The sequence below is a fragment of the Schistocerca americana genome, chromosome 8 (genome assembly GCF_021461395.2).
Source record: "Schistocerca americana isolate TAMUIC-IGC-003095 chromosome 8, iqSchAmer2.1, whole genome shotgun sequence".
Lineage (NCBI taxonomy): Eukaryota > Metazoa > Arthropoda > Insecta > Orthoptera > Acrididae > Schistocerca > Schistocerca americana.
This window is the reverse complement of record NC_060126.1, coordinates 266,556,700-266,574,848: the sequence shown is the minus strand read 5'-3', so window position 1 is coordinate 266,574,848 and position 18,149 is coordinate 266,556,700. Positions and strand designations below refer to the sequence as shown.

The 18,149-nt window shown below is 42.4% G+C and overlaps 1 protein-coding gene across 1 annotated transcript in view; it reads left to right on the top strand.

Annotated features, from left to right (window-relative positions):
* Positions 1–12,761: 12,761 nt before the first annotated feature.
* The window catches only part of LOC124545757, a 214,109-nt gene continuing 208,721 nt past the window's right edge, over positions 12,762–18,149 (top strand). Inside the window, exons 1-2 of the mRNA XM_047124700.1 lie at positions 12,762–12,813; positions 12,858–13,033. Of these exons, the coding sequence (XP_046980656.1) occupies positions 12,762–12,813; positions 12,858–13,033 (228 nt within the window). The remainder of the gene's footprint in view (positions 12,814–12,857; positions 13,034–18,149) is intronic.

The following is an 18,149-nucleotide window of genomic DNA, read 5'->3' as shown; positions in this document are numbered from 1 at the left end:
TAGGTTGGAAATTGAACATTACGAGTCAGTGGATAGGGCTGTGTCCAGTGATCGACTTCTTGAAACGGTTTTTATAGTGTGAACTTCCGTTATACCGATCCACAGAGGTAAAGGCACCGAGAAACATTCACTCACTCTTTTTTTGGATATGTCTTCTCAGCACTTCATGTTTTATCTTAAGTGTCAAGCATACGCTTTACGAACAATATTTCGATTGAAATTCAAAGATCACCTAATAAGCAAAAATGGCATTGACTTTCTATCAGTTGGGAAAATAAGCGAACATTTCATGCTAAGTTCGGGTAATAAAGCGATGTCAGTGTATGCAAAAGATATTGAAAAACAACGTTACAACGTCTGTGGAGAAAGTTGTGAGTGAAGGTTTTCATGAATCAGAAGTGGAAATAAACGAAGTACTCGAAAAGGTTGAGAGAGACAGTGAGTAATTTGGTTTGTCAATTGATTAGAAAATGATCAAGATCATCATAATTGACAGTGGTGAGTCACTACCACTTACTCATATACTATCAAAATATGAAGAAGTTGATAATTTGTTCAATGGCTATACACAATAAATGGGTATACACAATAAATACAGCATAGAATTACTCTGGGTAGGGATGCTTCATCGAAGCTCACAGTGACTTGAAAAGGCCGAGCCCGAACCAGACATACCATGTCGATAGTGCTGAAGTCTCTGTTGTTTTTAGTTTTTCTGTATGGGCTGAACATCTACAATACCTGAAGCGGACTGCAAAAGGTCCTTTTGAGATGTCGTTGTTGATAATATCATGGATGGACAAACGACAAACAACAAATCAGTACTTGAAGAACTAAGGGCAGAGAAGAGGTTGTCCAGTACATGTTTCCAGCGAACCCTGCAGTTCTTTGGTCATATAATTCGATGATAGGAAGATAACTTGGGAAAGACGATCATTCAAGGCAAAGTCGAAGGGAAAAGATTGGAGCATAATTCACCGAGATGATGGATGGACCAAGTAAAGGATAAGACAAACCAAACATGGAGCCAGCTACTTCGAGATGGAGAAAACGGCACCATGGATACAGACCGTTAAATGATTCATGCGATGGGTCACCAACTTTCAACTATAAAAAAGGAGATGTGATGAGGATGCTACAAGTTGAAAGTTGTTAGTCCGCAGCTCGTGGTCGTGCGGTAGCGTTCTCGCTTCCCGCGCCCGGATTCCCGGGTTCGATTCCCGGCGGGGTTAGGGATTATTTTCTGGCTCGTGATGACTGGGTGTTGTGTGATGTCCTTAGGTTAGTTAGGTTTAAGTAGTTCTAAGTTCTAGGGGACTGATTACCATAGATGTTAAGTCCCATAGTGCTCAGAGCCATTTGAACCATTTGAAAGTTATTAAATTTTGGAATTGTATGATATAGTTTTCGCTTGCGGACATTAAATGGAAACTGTCTGGAAGTTGACCGTCCGTATTTCGCTAAGTACTTATGTAGTAGAGATCCAGCACGCTGTTTGCAACCCTTTTCCAATGGTTATGGAAGACGTCGAAAATGACAACACAATACAACACCGAGGAGGACATCGAACTGTACTGACTCCCGACTTGGCAAGCAGTGCTTTCTCGAGTGGATGAGTGACTTCGATCACCGCTCCAGCCCTATGTACAAATTAATAAAGGAATAATAGCTACGCCCATATCATTCACGTAAAGTGCTGAGTTGTCTTAGAACCTCGGATCGTGTAGGCAAACCGGCACTTCAACGTTGTATGGTCGATTAACATATTCGTGCGTATATACTTTCCTTGGAAGAAGGTGATTTTCCGGTACAAAGTGCTCAGTTGTTGTAATACATTCATGCAGAGCATTAATACTTCTCACGCTGCAGTTGTGAAGAGCCAACACGTACTTGCAGCGAATTTGTGAGTTGGTATAGTCGATTATTTGTCGATAGGCTCACGTCTGCTTCCTCTCCGCTTGATTGTACCAGTGTTCACTATTTTACTTAGAGACAGCGTCATGACATTGCTGTCAGGCAGTCAACTTTGTATGTGGGTCTAACAAAATGATCCTGTTCCGTAGTCATCTCGCTCCCCCGACCTGGTATTAGATAATCGGTTGTACACCTACATCCATACTCTGCAAAGGATTGAGAAATGTATGACAGAGCGCGCTTCCCATTGTAGCACGAATTAGGGTTTCTTTACGTGACATTTAGCAACGGAGCGTGGGGAGAATGACTGCTTAAATGCCTCTGTGCGCGTTGTAATCAGTCAAATCTCCTATTTGCGGTCTCGACAGAAGTGATACATAGCTGGCGGTTACACATTACCTGATCAAAAGTATCGGGACACCTCTTAGTGAATAATAATACGGACTATGTCCATCCTTCACCTAAATGATGGTTTGAACTGTGCTGGGGAACATGATGTGTCCGATGTCTGTGGAGGGATGCAGCCCGTTTTTCCTCAAGAGCCGAAACCAAGGAAGGTAGTCATTTTGGACGCTCGGGCCTGGGGAGAATTCGGCGTTCTAACTCATTTCTATGACGTTCCTTTGGGTTCAGGTCGGGACTCTAGGCAGACTAGTCGATTTCAGGAGTGTTCCTGCCTCACAAATACTGCTTTATGACAAGGTACATTGTCATTCCGATACAGAGTCATCATCTCTGAACTGTTATTCTGCTGTGCGCAGTACACAGAGCTGTGAAACGTGTTCATATCGTACCGCATATAGCCTTTTCTGAATAGACTTAAGTGATCACACCTTAACTGGGAAAAACACCCACATACCGTGACACCACGTCCACTCTACTTCACTGTTGGCACTACACACGATGGCAGTAAATATCTCCAGGCAATCGGCTAACCCAAACACTTACATCGGATAGCCACAGAGCAAAGCGTGATTCATCACTCCAAATCATTCGTTCCCAGTCATCCATTGCCCTGTGGCATCGCTCTTTACACCACCTCAAGTGAGCCTTACCAATGACGGCAGAAACATGTGGCTTATGACGAGCTGCTGGGCCGCCTTACCCCATTCTTTTTAAGTCTCTAAGCACTGTTACTGCACTATCTGGACTGCTGACAGCACTTGGGAACTCACGAGTAATCGCTTCCGTTGATTTCATGCCATTTTTTTACAACCACCATCCGCAGTGCTTGGTGGTCCTTGTCTGTCATTACATGAGGTCGTACTGGTCTTGGTTTGGCTGTGGTTATTGCTTCAGGTCTCCACTACAGACACATCACCAACAGTCGACTTGGGGAGCTTTAGAACTGTTGAAATGTTAGAGATAGGTTTGTTGCTCAGGTGACATCCAATGATTAGTCCACATTCGAAGTCACTGACCTCTGCTGATCAACCTGCTTCTCTGCTGACAACACAACACTCCCCGCCTTCTTTTACACTGACCTCTCATGAGGCCTAGTGGTCAGTTCCGCATTACACAGGGGTGTCTAGACACTTCTGATCAGATAGTTCATATTTCTCACTTTATTGCGAGTCTTCAGAATTTCCACGATACTTCGCCTGTGGTCAAACGAAGCTGTGGTAATTCGTGCTGCACTCCTTACCATACGTTCAGTATCCCATGTTTTATTCGACATGTGTGCCTCACACTTTAACAATATTCAATGAAGGGTCACACGAGAGTTTTGATAGCTGTCTCTTTTGTAGATTGACTGTATCTTTCCGGTATCCTACCGACGAACCGTTGCTACGACTGACCGTATGTGATTTCGTAAGTCCACAAACTCAGTTATTTATAAGAGATTACTGACTGGAATTGTGATTCATTGATATTGCAATCATTGGATAGTAAGTTCCTTTGTTTTGTGAAGAACACAGTTTTAGATTTCTGAACACTGTCATTTTTTGCAGCACTCTGGAATCTTACCAGTATCTGTGCAGCTTCCTTTTAGGCGGTACCTCATTGCAGAAAGCTTCATCATCTGTAAAAAGCCCTGTTCACATTTTCTGCCAAGTTATTATATATAGAAGGGTCGCGAACGCTGTCTACATGTGTCGACAACTTTCCATCTCAAAAAGAATAAATCTTGAAACCATTTAAAATTTTTTCGATATGTTTCTCGTCTCGGGTTCTCACTGGCTCTTCCTTCCATAGTTCATTAGTCTCTCTGCTTAGATACCAGCACATTTTCTAGGGAAAGATAAAGTAAATCGAGTGTCGATACACTTCAAGCAGAACCTTACCCAACCTTGTGGTGGCATGTTACAGTAAGTATGCGCAATAATGTAGGCGAATTCAAATTTCTGTATTAACTTATCTTTTATTGTCGTCTTCCACATTTGCTTACAGAATATTGACAAATTATTTTGTATTCGCGCAATGGTGCCTGCCGTTCTATGTATGACGCTGACAGATGCCGCTGACATACGTACACTCATCACTTTCAGATTTCTTCTCCTTTGTCCTTTGACGATATAGAATCAGGTGGCAGCAGCGTTATATTTACTCAAGTGAGTTACTGCAGAACGAGCCATAGTGAATACATAAACGCTATTGCGGATCGCTAAAAATAAACGCGTTAGTTTAGGATACCGCCGGCATAGGTACTAGGTGGTATATTAAAGCTTCAGAAGTTTGAATTTTGCGAGTACTTGGTTACGAGAACACTGAAATACCGCTAGGCGCCTCAAAATTGTCGTTCTCGTATCACTGTCACAAATTCCTGTGACGTGAATAGTTTGATTAGTAGCTGATGGGCATATTACCATCGTCGTTTTCCGGATGTTTGCGGTTTTGCGATGACTGATCTTAAACTCGGGCAAACCGCTGCAGAAACGCACCAAACGTTGCAGCAAGCTTTTTAAAAGAAATTGTTTACGTCAAACATAGACTGGTGTAAGCGTTTCAAAAAAAGAGATCATCGATTGATGATGAGGACTGTTCTGGTCGGCCATCACCGAGTATCACTCTAGAAAATCTTCAGGAAGGGAGAGATCTGATTCTGCAGGCCCATAGACAGACCATTCAAGATCTTTACATCATTTTGGAAATAAGTTACGGTGGGACGAACGATACTAGAAGGATTGCGGAGAAGTTTGTGCCACCACTGATTCAAAACGAACAGAAGCAACATCACGTGAAAGTCTGCAAGTAATTTAAACAAGTCCCTTCTCGTCAGGCAGGCAATATACAGTTTTGTCACTATGTTGTAAGACCTTTTTCAGGGAGGTGATGGGGAGAACATCTTCCACAGAAGTGTCGTATGAACGACTAAATACTCCACCAGTGCTATGCACGGTTGCTTACGGCCTATATTTTCAGGAATCTTTGACCAAAAACGAGATATTAGTAAGCGCTTAGGTGTCCATGGCGTGCCAGTTTGATTAAAATCCTTTTGGGTGTTAGTGATGATGATGATGATGATGTTTGGTTTGTAGGGCGCTCAACGGCGCGGTTATCAGCGCCCGTACAATTTCCCAACCTTTGCTCAGCCCAATTTCGCCACTTTCCTGGATGATGATGAAATGATGAGGACAACACAAACACCCAGTCATCTCGAGGCAGGTGAAAATTCCTGACCCCGCCGGGAATCGAACCCGGGACCCCGTGCTCGGGAAGCGAGAACGCAACCGCGAGACCACGAGCGGCGGACTTGGGTGTTAGTCTGCGTCGTTATGAAACACTAAAAAAACTGTAAAGCCGACATTCCAGAAGTTTAACGATCCTGAAGATGACCGCTACACAGACGTTTGAAACATCGGTTTTGTACTTGCTTTACTGCTTCATAATGAGGCGATTTGTGCACAAAATGATTTCTTTGAAAATTATGGTCGTTCGTCAGTTACCATTCCTAAAAGATATAGTTTAATGTGATTCTTCCTCTCCCCCAAGATGAAAATAAAGTTTGAGAGGCGAAGGTTTGATATAGAGGAGGAAATTCAAGCGGAATCGCGGAGGTTGATGAACACCGAAACTAACAAAGAACGACTTTCTGTATGTGTTAATAAAATGAGAGAAACGTTTGCATCAGCGTATTACGCCACAAGGAGACTCGTGTGAACGTGACGATGGAGAAAAAGATCTAGGTAAGACGTAATAAGTTTAATATAATTCAGAAATTTTTGATACTATCTGGTACACAATGTGATTAAAAGTACCCGGACACCTGGCTGAACATGACTTACAAGTTCGTGGCACCCTCCACCGGTAATGCTGGAATTCAGTACGGTGTTGGCTCACCCTTAGCCTTGATGACAGCTTCCACTCTCGCACGCATACGTTCAATCAGGTGCTGGAAGGTTTCTCGGGGAATGGCAGCCCATTCTTCACGGAGTGCTGCACTGAGGAGAGGTATCGATGTCGGTCGGTGAGGCCTGGCAAGAAGTCGGCGTTCCAAAACATCCCAAAGGTGTTCTATAGGATTCAGGCCATGACTCTGTGCAGACTAGTCTCTTACAGGGATGTTATTTTCATATATCCACTCCGCCACAGGCCGTGCATTATGAACAGGTGCTCGATCGTGTTGAAAGATGCAATCGCCATCCCCGGATTGCTCTTCAACAGTGGGAAGCAAGAAGGTGCACCATAACACCACCGACTACGAATTTTACTGTTGGCACTACACACGCTGGCAGATGACATTCACGGGGCATTCGCCATACCCACATCCTGCCATCGGATCGCCACATTGTGTACCGTGATTCGTCACCCCACACTACGTTTTCTCACTGTTCAATCGTCCAATGTTTTCGCTCCTTACACCAAGCGAGGCATCGTTTGGCATTTACCGGCGTGATGTGTGGCTTATTAGCAGCCGCTCGACCATGAAATCCAAAATTTCTCCCCTCCCGCCTAACTGCCATAGTATCTGCAGTGGATCCTGACGCAGTGTGGAATTCCTATGTGGTGGTCTGGACAGATGTCTGCCTATTACATATTATGACCCTCTTCAACTGTCGGCGGTCTCTGTCAGTCAACAGACGAGGTCAGCCTGTACGCTTTAGTGCTGTACGTATCCCTTCACGTTTCTACTTCACTATCATATCGGAAACAGTGGACCTAGGGATGTTTGTAAGTGTCGAGATCTCACGTACAGCCATATAACACAAATGACACACAATTACCTGACCACGTTATCACGGTATAAGTGTATATGGGGCCACTTATCACGGGATAATTATATATTTTTATAATTATATTTTCTGATTTTGGTTGGGGGGTCTTTAAATATTGTGGGCTAGCATGAGACTTAATTGACCTGTACCGCGATAACACTCGTACGGACATCGCCTGCCCCGATGTACGTACGATATAATATTTTTTAAACACAACGCGCGACTCACGCCTTGCGTGAGCGCTGCTATTTAGGAAAGAAAATAGACGTATTCTTACGCAAACTGTAATTATTAATATGGGTCTCAGAGGCTACTGGTTATTTATGTACCAAATTTCGCAAAGATTAACTGAGATATTGCGGAGTTTATTGCATGGAATGATTTTGAACATTTCTTGTTCATTATTTGCAAGACAAAACTGGAGAGAATCTCGTCTGCCACTAAGCGGCCAACATGGAACATACTGAACTCATTCAGTACTGCCGGCTGGAGTGGCCGAGCGGTTCTAGGCGCTACAGTCTGCAGCTCCGCGACCGCTACGGTCGCAGGTCCGAATCCTGCCTCGGTCATGAATGTGTGTGATGTCCTTAGGTTAGTTAGGTTTAAGTAGTTCTAGGGGACTGATGACCTCAGCAGTTAAGTCCCATAGTGCTCAGAGCTATTTGATTTGAACCATCATTCACTACTGTGAATTTTAGTAAATGAAATCGCTCATAACTCTTTTTAACTTTGAAATTAGTGAAAGATCAAAACTGAGAAGTCTCTCGAATTTACATTTAATATTATAAAATGCATTATCAATTATAAAAGATAGCGTAATGGCCGACCAAATGCTGCTAGGGAAGAAGAGTTCCCCGCAACTCGAACTTCTGAAAAAACTTGGTTAATGAGAATTAATGGTTGCGATCATGAGAGGTGACAACTAAGTCAATAATACACACTTTCTAATAACAATTTCTATTATATTTTGCAAAAATACAGAAAAAACATACATTAATTATCATCCAGCGCTACAATGGCGGCCTACCTCTAGACGAAATAAAAACGGGAGAGAGAGTTCAATCAAAGCATTGTCTCTGATCTTCATGGCCTATGTTACACACAGATTATACAAAAAGCTGTTCGTTGCTAGTTACATCGATATTTGATAATAATAATTTACAATCTTTACTATTTGTTATACATCACGCAGACGTACTTAGTCTTAAGATAATTTATGGTTCACACATCGCATAAAAAATTTTTTTTCCCTTTCTCCAAATGTCCATTTATGTGACGACCGTCACAACGTTCGAAGTCCTTGAGTTCCGCGGAGCGACCTATTCTGCCCTCTGACGATGTCTAATGACTACTGAGGTCGCTGATGTGGAGTACCTGGCAGTAGGTGGCAGCACAATGCACCTAATATGAAAAACGTATGTTTCTGAGGTTTGTCCGTATACTTTCGATCACATAGTGTATATATGACACGGCTCGTATCAACAAGCAGAAGAACGAAAAGGAATTTTAAAAAATCCTGTCACCACGAATCAGACTGTTCGTGAAAACGTCGGATAAAATCATGACAGATGTTCTGCACTAATACCGAATTTAACTATCAGTTTCTTTAATACAATCGTTACACGGAGGAGCATAATGGTTACGTAAGAGGTGAATCACAAGTTCGGTCTGTCGCTGACTCGTGTACGTCCTATGCGTCAGCTACTGTTCGTAATCGCTTTTCGCCCTTTTCTTCATTTCCCTTTCTTCTCTGCCGAAGCTCTCGCTTTCACGCGGTACTTTACTTTTTAATCTTTTTGGATTCCTTTCGACACGAGCTTTCCTTTGACTTGCGTTTCCTATAACACGAAACATTTACGAGCCATATGAGACGATATCTTTCGTTATTTTCTCATTTTCCATTTAATATAGCTATTCACTTATATTACGACGAATATTATTATTGTGTCATTGTAGTTCGTAATAGTACTCCGCAAGCTCTTCATAATAAAGCTCTGGCTAAACGCGTTTCGATGCTGTACTAGTTTATAGCATTGCACAAGTCTAATGCGTAACAATGAGGTCCATATGATGGCATCACAGGCAAACAAATACTGCGCGACAGACACGCACAGACACGATCCATTCGTTGTGGGCTCAAGCACTGTTTATGTATTACTAAATCTGAAGATATTGTCTCACATAAGGAAAATCGAGCAATGAGCAAATAGACTTTCTTTCTTCAAAAACTTTCGATTCAGTCGAGGCTTGCTTTTCCAAGTTATTTAGTTAGTTAGATACGTCTTACATGGATCATTTGAACGATTATTTTATCGAAATGCTGTTGCTTGGTCAGCTAACAGGATATGTATATACGTTTAATGTTGACATAAATAAGCATATTATTACTTTCAGTCTTACTCATACAGCTATACTTTTTTTAATGGCTACTAGTTTTTAAGTAGAAATTCATCGATGCAACAGAAGGAGTTGTCCAGGACGAACGATTTTAAGTTAACTGTAAAACTTGCTTGGCTTCCTATCACACGTTTTATGTCGTTGGGAAAATGATCAAAAATTTTTGTTGCTGCTTATTGAACTTATTTCACAGCCACTGACAGCTTTAATAGTGGACAATAAAGATCATTTTTCCCTCAAATGTTGCATTTATGGACATCGCTGTTTATCTCAAATTGTAATAGATTATTTTTGTCGAATTTCGTTAACGGATATCTACATTATGAGGTCACAGTTAAAATATCTACATTCTTGAAGAACTACCTACATGGCGTCTGTGAGCGAACACCACATATTATTCTAACTGCTCGCTATTATTCAATCAATACTTTCTTTCTAAGTGGTGAGATACCCCAGAGAATTATTTCGTACGATGTTACTGAGTGGAAATATGCAAAATGTTTGTTTCCAAGATTAGGAATTACATGAAGAACAAAAGTAGCTGAACTTAACTGTCTGAGAAGCTTAGTCACATGCTTCTTGAAGATCAAGTTTTCATCAACATCTACAACCAAAAATTTGGAGCGTTCTATTGAACTTACTGCCAGCTGCTCATGTGCTAAATCGATTCTTGGTATGACACTATTTATTGTGCAGCAGTGAATGTAGTATGTTTTCTTTTTTTTCAAAATTTATGGAAAGTCGATTTTTCAGAGAACAGCCTAATAATGCTTTGGAATATATCATTTACCAATTCTTTTGTTGTTTTTCCTGTAGTTTGATTTGTTATAATACTGGTTTCGTCTGCAAAAAGTACTAGTTCCATTTGCTTAATGTTTAGTGGAAGCTCATTCACATATAGAAGGAATAGGAGTGAACCAAAAACTGAGCCCTGTGGGACTCCCTTTGTGAGTTATTTTCCTAGTCACTAACATTTTCTTTCTACTCTTCCGACACTGTTTGAGTAATTCAGCATAATCTTTTGCATTCTGTTTGTGAAATATGAATCAAACCACTTGTGTGTAAAGCCATCAGTTCCATAAACCTTGAGTTTTTCTAAGAGAGTAATTGATTTACACAGTCAAACGCCTTGGGAAGATATCAAAAAATACTATCTGTCGATATTTTATTATTTGAAGCCTACATTGTTTGACGAGTAAATGCATAAATAGCATTATCACTCGAGCTACCTTTCTGGAATCCTAAGCGTGATATGCTACGTAAATTGTTTCTATTTAAGTACGCGGCTACTCTTGAGTACATTACTTTCTCGAATACTTTTGAAAAACGTACCAGCAAAGAAGTTGAACGATAGCTGTTTAAGCCTGTCTTGTCACCTTTCTTATGAAGTGGTTTAACAACAGCATATTTTAGCCCATCTGGAAATATTCCCTGTGCCAGTGATGCATAGCACATATTACTAAGGACATTGCTTATTAAGGTGAAACAACTTTTCAGAATGCTGGTTGAAATTTCATGAACCTCACATAAGGTTTTTTTTTTTTTAGAATTTTTCTAATTGTATTAATGCCATTAAAGGATACTGGTGCTAATTCTAGTTGCTTATAGTTTGAAGAACGACATTTTTAGTATATGCTCTTGCTTTGTCAAGTGAAACATTAAATCACAAATTTGCTGCTACGTTTAGAAGTTGATTGTTAGCAATAGTTGCAACTTGTGAATTACCGGTCATAACACTGTCATCTACGAGGGTCACACCAAAAGAAATGCACACTATTTTTGTAAAAATACAGTTTTCATTCTGCATGTGTGAAAGTTTTACAGTGTGTAGATACATCCTTCCCGCTTATTTTCGAACTTAGTTCAATCTGTTCCCGTGAGTGACGCCGTCACAGCATGTCTTCAAGATGGCTGCTACACTTGACGTTCGTCAGAAGCAACGTGCTGTCATAGAATTCCTGTGCTGTAAAAACGAGACAGTGGGAAACATCCACAAGAGGTTGAAAAAGGTATATGGAGGTGCTATTGTCGATCGCAGTACAGTTAGTCGGTGGGCAAGCAGGTTACGTGATGAAAGCGGGCACGGCAGTATTGAGGATTGTCCTCGCAGCGGCAGGCCTCGTACTGCACACACTCCAGACAATGTGTAGAGAGTTAACGAATTGGTGACTGCTGACAGACGCATCACAGTGAAAGAATTGTCACACTACGTTGAGTTAGGGGAAGGAAGTGTTTGCAGAGTACTGAAAGCGTTGGCGTTGAGAAACGCTTGTGCCAGGTGGGTTCCCAGGATGTTGACAGTGGCTCACAAAGAAACAAGAAAAACGGTATGCTGCGAACTTTTGGAACAGTACGAGAGAGGTGGAGATGAATTTCTTGGAAGAATTGTGACAGGTGATGAAACATGGCTCCATCATTTTTCACCAGAGACGAAGAGGCAATCAGTGGAGTGGCATCATGCAAATTCACCCAAGAAAAAAAAAAAAAATTCAAAACCACAGCTTCTGCTGGAAAAATTATGGCTACAGTGTTTTTCGATTCCGAAGGACTCTTGCTTGTGGACATCATGCCAAGTGGAACCACCATAAGTTCTGATGCATATGTGATGACACTGAAGAAACTTCTAGCACGACTAAGTCCTGTTCGACCACATCGGCAAAAGCAGGATGTTTTGCTGTTGTACGACAATGCACGGCTACATGTCAGTCAAAAAACCATGAAAGCGATGACAAAACTCGGATGGACAACACTGAAACACCCGCCCTACAGTCCTGACCTGGCTCCATGTGACTATCATCTCTTTAGGAAACTGAAAGACTCTCTTCGTGGAACAAGGTTTGAAGATGATGACTCCTTTGTGCACACTGGCAAACAGTGGCTCCAACAGGTTGCTCCTGACTGTTACCGTGCGGGTGTACAGGCGCTGGTTCCAAGATGGCGTAAGCCAGTTGAGAGGGATGGAAATTATGTGGAGAAATGAAAATATTGTTCCTAAAGGATGTACCTACACACTGTAAAAGTTTCAAACATGTATAATAAAAGATGGATTAAAAAAAAAAATCTTGTGCATATCTTTTGGAGTGACCCTCGTAGTTGAAATGTTATGGTTTTTTTACGCTACCTGACTGTCCTGTGTCCTGTTTGAGAACGTCCCATACAGTTTTAATCTTATTATCTGCATTATTTATTTCTGTCCGGACATGCATACTTCTGGATATTTAATGACTTTCCTTAAAATACTACTAGGTTGACGTATCTGCGCTCTCGTCCGTCAGAGTTTGTACCACGGAGTAGATGTCGCCAGATGTCAAGAACGCGTTGTCATACTCGTCGCTGGGAAGCGACCGTGCCCCTGTGTGCTGACAGCCCTCCTGGTGACGCGTGTTGCAGAGTGGGAGTGGGAGCAGTGGGCGCTGCCGCCGACCACTTTCAACGCGACCGAGTCGGCCGCCTACCGCGGCCCGGGCCCGCGCGTCGGCGCCTCGCTGTGGAGGGACCGCGCCGGCCGCTCCTGGTGGCTGTTCGGCGGCCGGCAGAGGGCGGCGCACGCCGGGGACGTCCTCAAGGTAAACACGCCAGCCGCGTACAGGTTCTCATTCCGTCGTAACCATTAAAGCAGCTCAACATGTCGCGACGGAAACCTAAGAGAGCATGTGTACTGAACCACAGTGGTTATTATTATTATTATTATCGTATGAATCAATTACAGTAATACACATTTAGCAAAACAAAGAAATATATATAAAAATGAACATGTGAAATTACATATAGTACACAAGTTTTAAAACGGCTCAGACTACACTCGGATGTTGATGGACTCGAACCAGCGGAGTGCCTCGTGGGATGCTTGACGGAGCTTCTCAATGCCACCAGGGAAGCGTCTGATTGGACATTCATTCACAATGTGGCTCATTGTTTGGGTGTCACTACAGTCACACACACTGTCACTTGAAAAGCCCCACTTGTGCATTCTGTATTTGCACCTACCCTCTTCGGTCCGATGTCTATTTAACTGCACCCACACCTCCCTTGGTCGGTGGAAGCCTGGAACTGGAACTGTTAAATTGCCTACAAGTTCGTGGTTTCGGGTACTTGTAGCTTGTCACTCACGTTTCCACTCTGCGTCCTGGTCGAATCCTGTGGATAGCATTTGGTCTCTTATTTCATATGCTGGTCTTCTAGATTTGAGGCGTTTCCTGGGCAGTGATAGCAAATCGTCATGAAGAGGGACCGAGTTGTTTTCAGAAACTTGCTGACAGTGGTTGTAAAGAGCAGCCTTTCGACGGAGGTCTGGTGGACAGATGTTTGAAAGCACTGGTAGCTAGCAAGTAGGTGTAGACCGGACTGTACCACTGATTATTCTCATAACTGAGTTCAGTTGGACGTCTACTTTCGCTACGTGGGTGCTTCGGAGCCAAACTGATGCAAAATATTTTGCTGTGCAGTATACCAGTGCAAGGGATGCTCCTCGGAGAACTGATGTGGTTGCTCCCCATGTACTGCCTGACAGCTTTCTCACAAGGTTCACTCGTGTTCGTACCTTCTTCGCCAAGTTGGAATGGTGTTTTTTGTATGTTAAAGTTCTGTCCAGACTGACTCCCAGGTATTTTGGGCTTCGTTGTATCTGTGCCAAGAGGGCCGAAATGTGGACTGATGTTTGCTGATGAAAGGCGATTAGAGAGGTGGAACAGGCTTACCTGAGTTTTAGAAACTTTTGGTCTCAGTCGCACAGTGGTTAAAGCAGGTCAACGTGCGTTTCCGTAAGCCTGACAAACTTGACGAGATCCGTTCAGCTTGCTACACCGGTCAACAGGCTGCGCTGTCCGTCCAGCGTGAATTGCCAGGTATGCAGAGTGTTCCCTGAGAGCGTGCAAAAATTTAACAGCACATAGAGGATGTTACAGTGAACAATTTTACCTGGGGAGACTGGCATCGGAGAATCCCGCTTAAGGAGATAATAGGAATAAAAACGTATCACTGTCTACGTTTTTATTTACATTAGTTACATTTAACTGCAAATACCATCATTGACACAATGAACGTACCATTTGTACTGTATCTTACAAAATGTGCTGAAACTGTCATCGACCTCAATGCGAGCATGACATCGGCGAACAAGATTCTGATGCACCCTGCTAGATATCCGTGGTGCGTTTCGAATCACATCACAGGCACCTACAATTCTGGCAACTAATTCCATCTCCGTATCCACTGGGATCTCATTCACAAGTGACTTTAGATATCCCCATAGGAAATGTTCAAAATGTTCAGATGTGTGTGAAATCTTTTGGGACTTAACTACTAAAATCATCAGTCCCTAAGCTTACACACTACTTAACCTAAATTATCCTAAGGACAAACACACACACGCATGCCCGAGGGAGGACTCGAACCTCCACTGGGACCAGCCGCACAGTCCATGACTGCAGCGCCTGAGACCGCTCGGCTAATCCCGCTCGGCCCATAGGAAATAATCAAAGGAATTCAGGTCAGGTGACCTCGAAGGCCACTGAGTAGGACCTCACCTTCCAATACAGCGACCAGGAAATGCAGGACTGATATGGTTTCGGACACTAACACTGAAGTAAGACATTACACCGTCATGTTGTATCTACGTCCTCTCAGAAACAGCGAAGAGTACGATATCCAACAACTCAGGCAGAACTCTTTGCAAGAACCTCAAGCACAACTGGCTATTCAGATGGCCAGGTAGAAGATATGGTCCATTGAGTTTGTCGCCTACAGTGCCAGCCCAGGCTCGTTTCCTTGTTTCCTTGCAGGAAATAAAGAATGTAGATGTAAATAATCAGCTCAGTGCGAGTAAACATGTTAGTTGTAAATAAGCTTGAAAACAGTAATGCTAGACAAAGTGGTAGATAAGTTTACTTGCACATCTCCTTAAGCTGGCTTCTCCGACTCCAAGTTCCCTACTTCAAATTATTCAGTGGTGCATTCTCTGTGTCCTGTTACATTTTTGCAGGCTCTTACGGAAACGCCCTGTATATGTCAGCACATTGAGTATTCAAACCCTGCATCGTCTATAAAGCTGGGAGCTATTTAATAGAATGGAAATGACCGTCAGGTAACTATGGATTATATATAAATTAAGAAAATTACATCAGAGAAGTAATGTTTAAGCCGTACGATGTCCGTATAGGTAACACTTTCAATAAAAACTAAATAAACCAGCAAGATTAAACTGGCTAAATCCAAACTATGCTTAATGAGATTACTATGGATTAAAGAATGTATATACAACAGCATTACATGGAGTAACTTGTCAAAACTGAGAATTGTTTATGTGTTAAGTATATACATTTCATAATTGACTGTAGTCTCATTAAGCATATTTCTGAACTTATCTTGCTGGTATACTGAGTAATTTTTATTGAAAATGTTACTCATGTGGACACGGTATCTTTTCGATGTGATTTTCTTAATTTATTTATAGTCCACACATATTTGACTGTCATTTCTGCTCTCCTAAATATATACCAGCTACATAGCCGACGCAGTGTTTTCAATACGCTATTTGCTTACATATATCTTACCATCAAGGGTATGTTATTACTTTTATTTATTTCCTCGCTTTAGAACCTTAAAATGTTCGAGGTCTGGTTCCTAAACTGAACTTCAGGCAGTTTTCTGTTCTTTGCTTGGCTTTACTAGAGCGTGAAGGCTTCCTCATCCGACACATGACTATTCCTACTGTTCTAAACACCTTCACGATCAAATGACGCTTCGTCAGTGAACAACGCGATCTGGAGGAAATCTCGTCTATCAATCCATTGTTGGAGCAACCACTGACACAATGCGATACTTGGTGCAAAGTCAGTCACAAGCATTGCATGGCCTCGTTATGTGTAATTGTTCATCGTCGGGTAGTCGCCACACGCTAGTATGTGGAGCACCCATTTCACGTGCAATACTACGAGTACTTGTAGTTGGGTCCGCTGCAACACGTTCGAGCACCTCGTCGTCAAAATCGGGTGTGCGAGTTGTCCTCATGTTGCCAGGTCCCTCGTTTCTTCTTTCCAATTTATTAATTTTATTGTGTGGCTAGGGACCCCAGTCGGGTAGGCCGTTCACAGGGTGCCGCTCTTTCAATTGGACGCCAATTCGGCGACCTGCAGTTGATGAGGATGAAAGGATGATGACGATGACAGTACAACACCCAGTCCCTGGGCGGAGAAAATTCCCCGACCCAGCCGGGAATCGAACCCGGGCCCAGGGGATTGACAATCCGTCACGCTGACCATTCAGCTACCGGGGGCGGACTTCTTACCAATGAATCAGTCTCACGCAATCGTCGTTCGACAGAAACAAACACTAGTCGTGAAGGACGATGCCTTTCAGCAACGAGGGCATTGCAACGAACTTCCCCATACACAAGGTGCTTGTCAATGAGTTCTGCGAAACTGTGCCGGTACTGCTGCATCGTATTATGCTGTGCCTCTCTGAATAGCACTGAGTAATGAATGGGTCTGTCGTTGCTTCAAATGGCTCTGAGCACTATGGGACTCAACTGCTGTGGTCATAAGTCTCTGTCGTTGCTTCGTAGCACGTTCTGTCATGGGGAAATGTACACACGATACAACAAAACTATCTTATCGACACATAAAGTAAACTTCCTAGTAAGGAGGCTCGTCCTCCTTGTTTCCTTGTAGGAAATAAAGAATGTATGTGCAAATGAACAACATAGTACGTGTAAACTTGTACAGATGTTAGTTGTAAATTAGCTGGAAAACAGTAATGTTAGACAAGGCGGTAGACAAATTTACTTCCATACCTCTTTCAGCTGGCTTCCCCGACCCCAATTTTCCTACCTCGAGTTGTTCAGTGGAGCATTCTCTATGTCATGTTACATTTTTGCATGCTCTTACGGAAACACTCTGTGTGTTTGTACAGGTAGTTTTGCTACAGCCCTTTATTGTAATGGTGGGAGCATCAAAACGCACAGAACAAACTTAAAGGAGAATAAGTAGGAATTAAGAATTGGGGAATATAGATATCAGTCAGGAATCAGAGCTCGACTCCAGCAGGGGAGCAGTTGTCGTCTGTTTCTGAGCAGCTGCAAATAAATCAGTAGGTGTCCCGCAATGCAAATTGTGTAAGAAGTTACTAAACACTCATTCGGGAACCTGGAGTATGTTAGGACATGTTTGTAAATTTATCCAGCAGATTCCTCACTCCACTTAGCGGGTGACAAGTGTGCCAAGGACTTGAGGAAATTCAGCAGTAAATGGAATTTAGGGCAAACATTCACTGAAATGGGGAAAAATATGGCTCAGTGGATATTAAAAACCACATTCTGATGGTATGCACCTTAGTGCGAAGGAAGCTTGGTATGAAAGAGAAGCTTCATCTCTGAGACATGTACTTTTTAGATTATCATAATATAGAAAACCAACTTCTTGTTCCCTAAAATGCATTTGGGGAATTAAGAATCAAGTATTTTCGCCACTTTGAATGAATTCAGCGAACCCACAATATACATCCTAGAAAAAGTAATTAAAATTGGTATAAGTGGGGTTATACGCGTATTTGGTTTGAATGTACTAAGGTTAGAAACTAGACTTCCAAAACTTTACTTTAGTTACCGTTCAAGAATAATAGACACATTAAGCGTATTAAGTGCAAAGTATCTCGACTTTCAGAGATGCTTCTGATTACCTCCGAAAA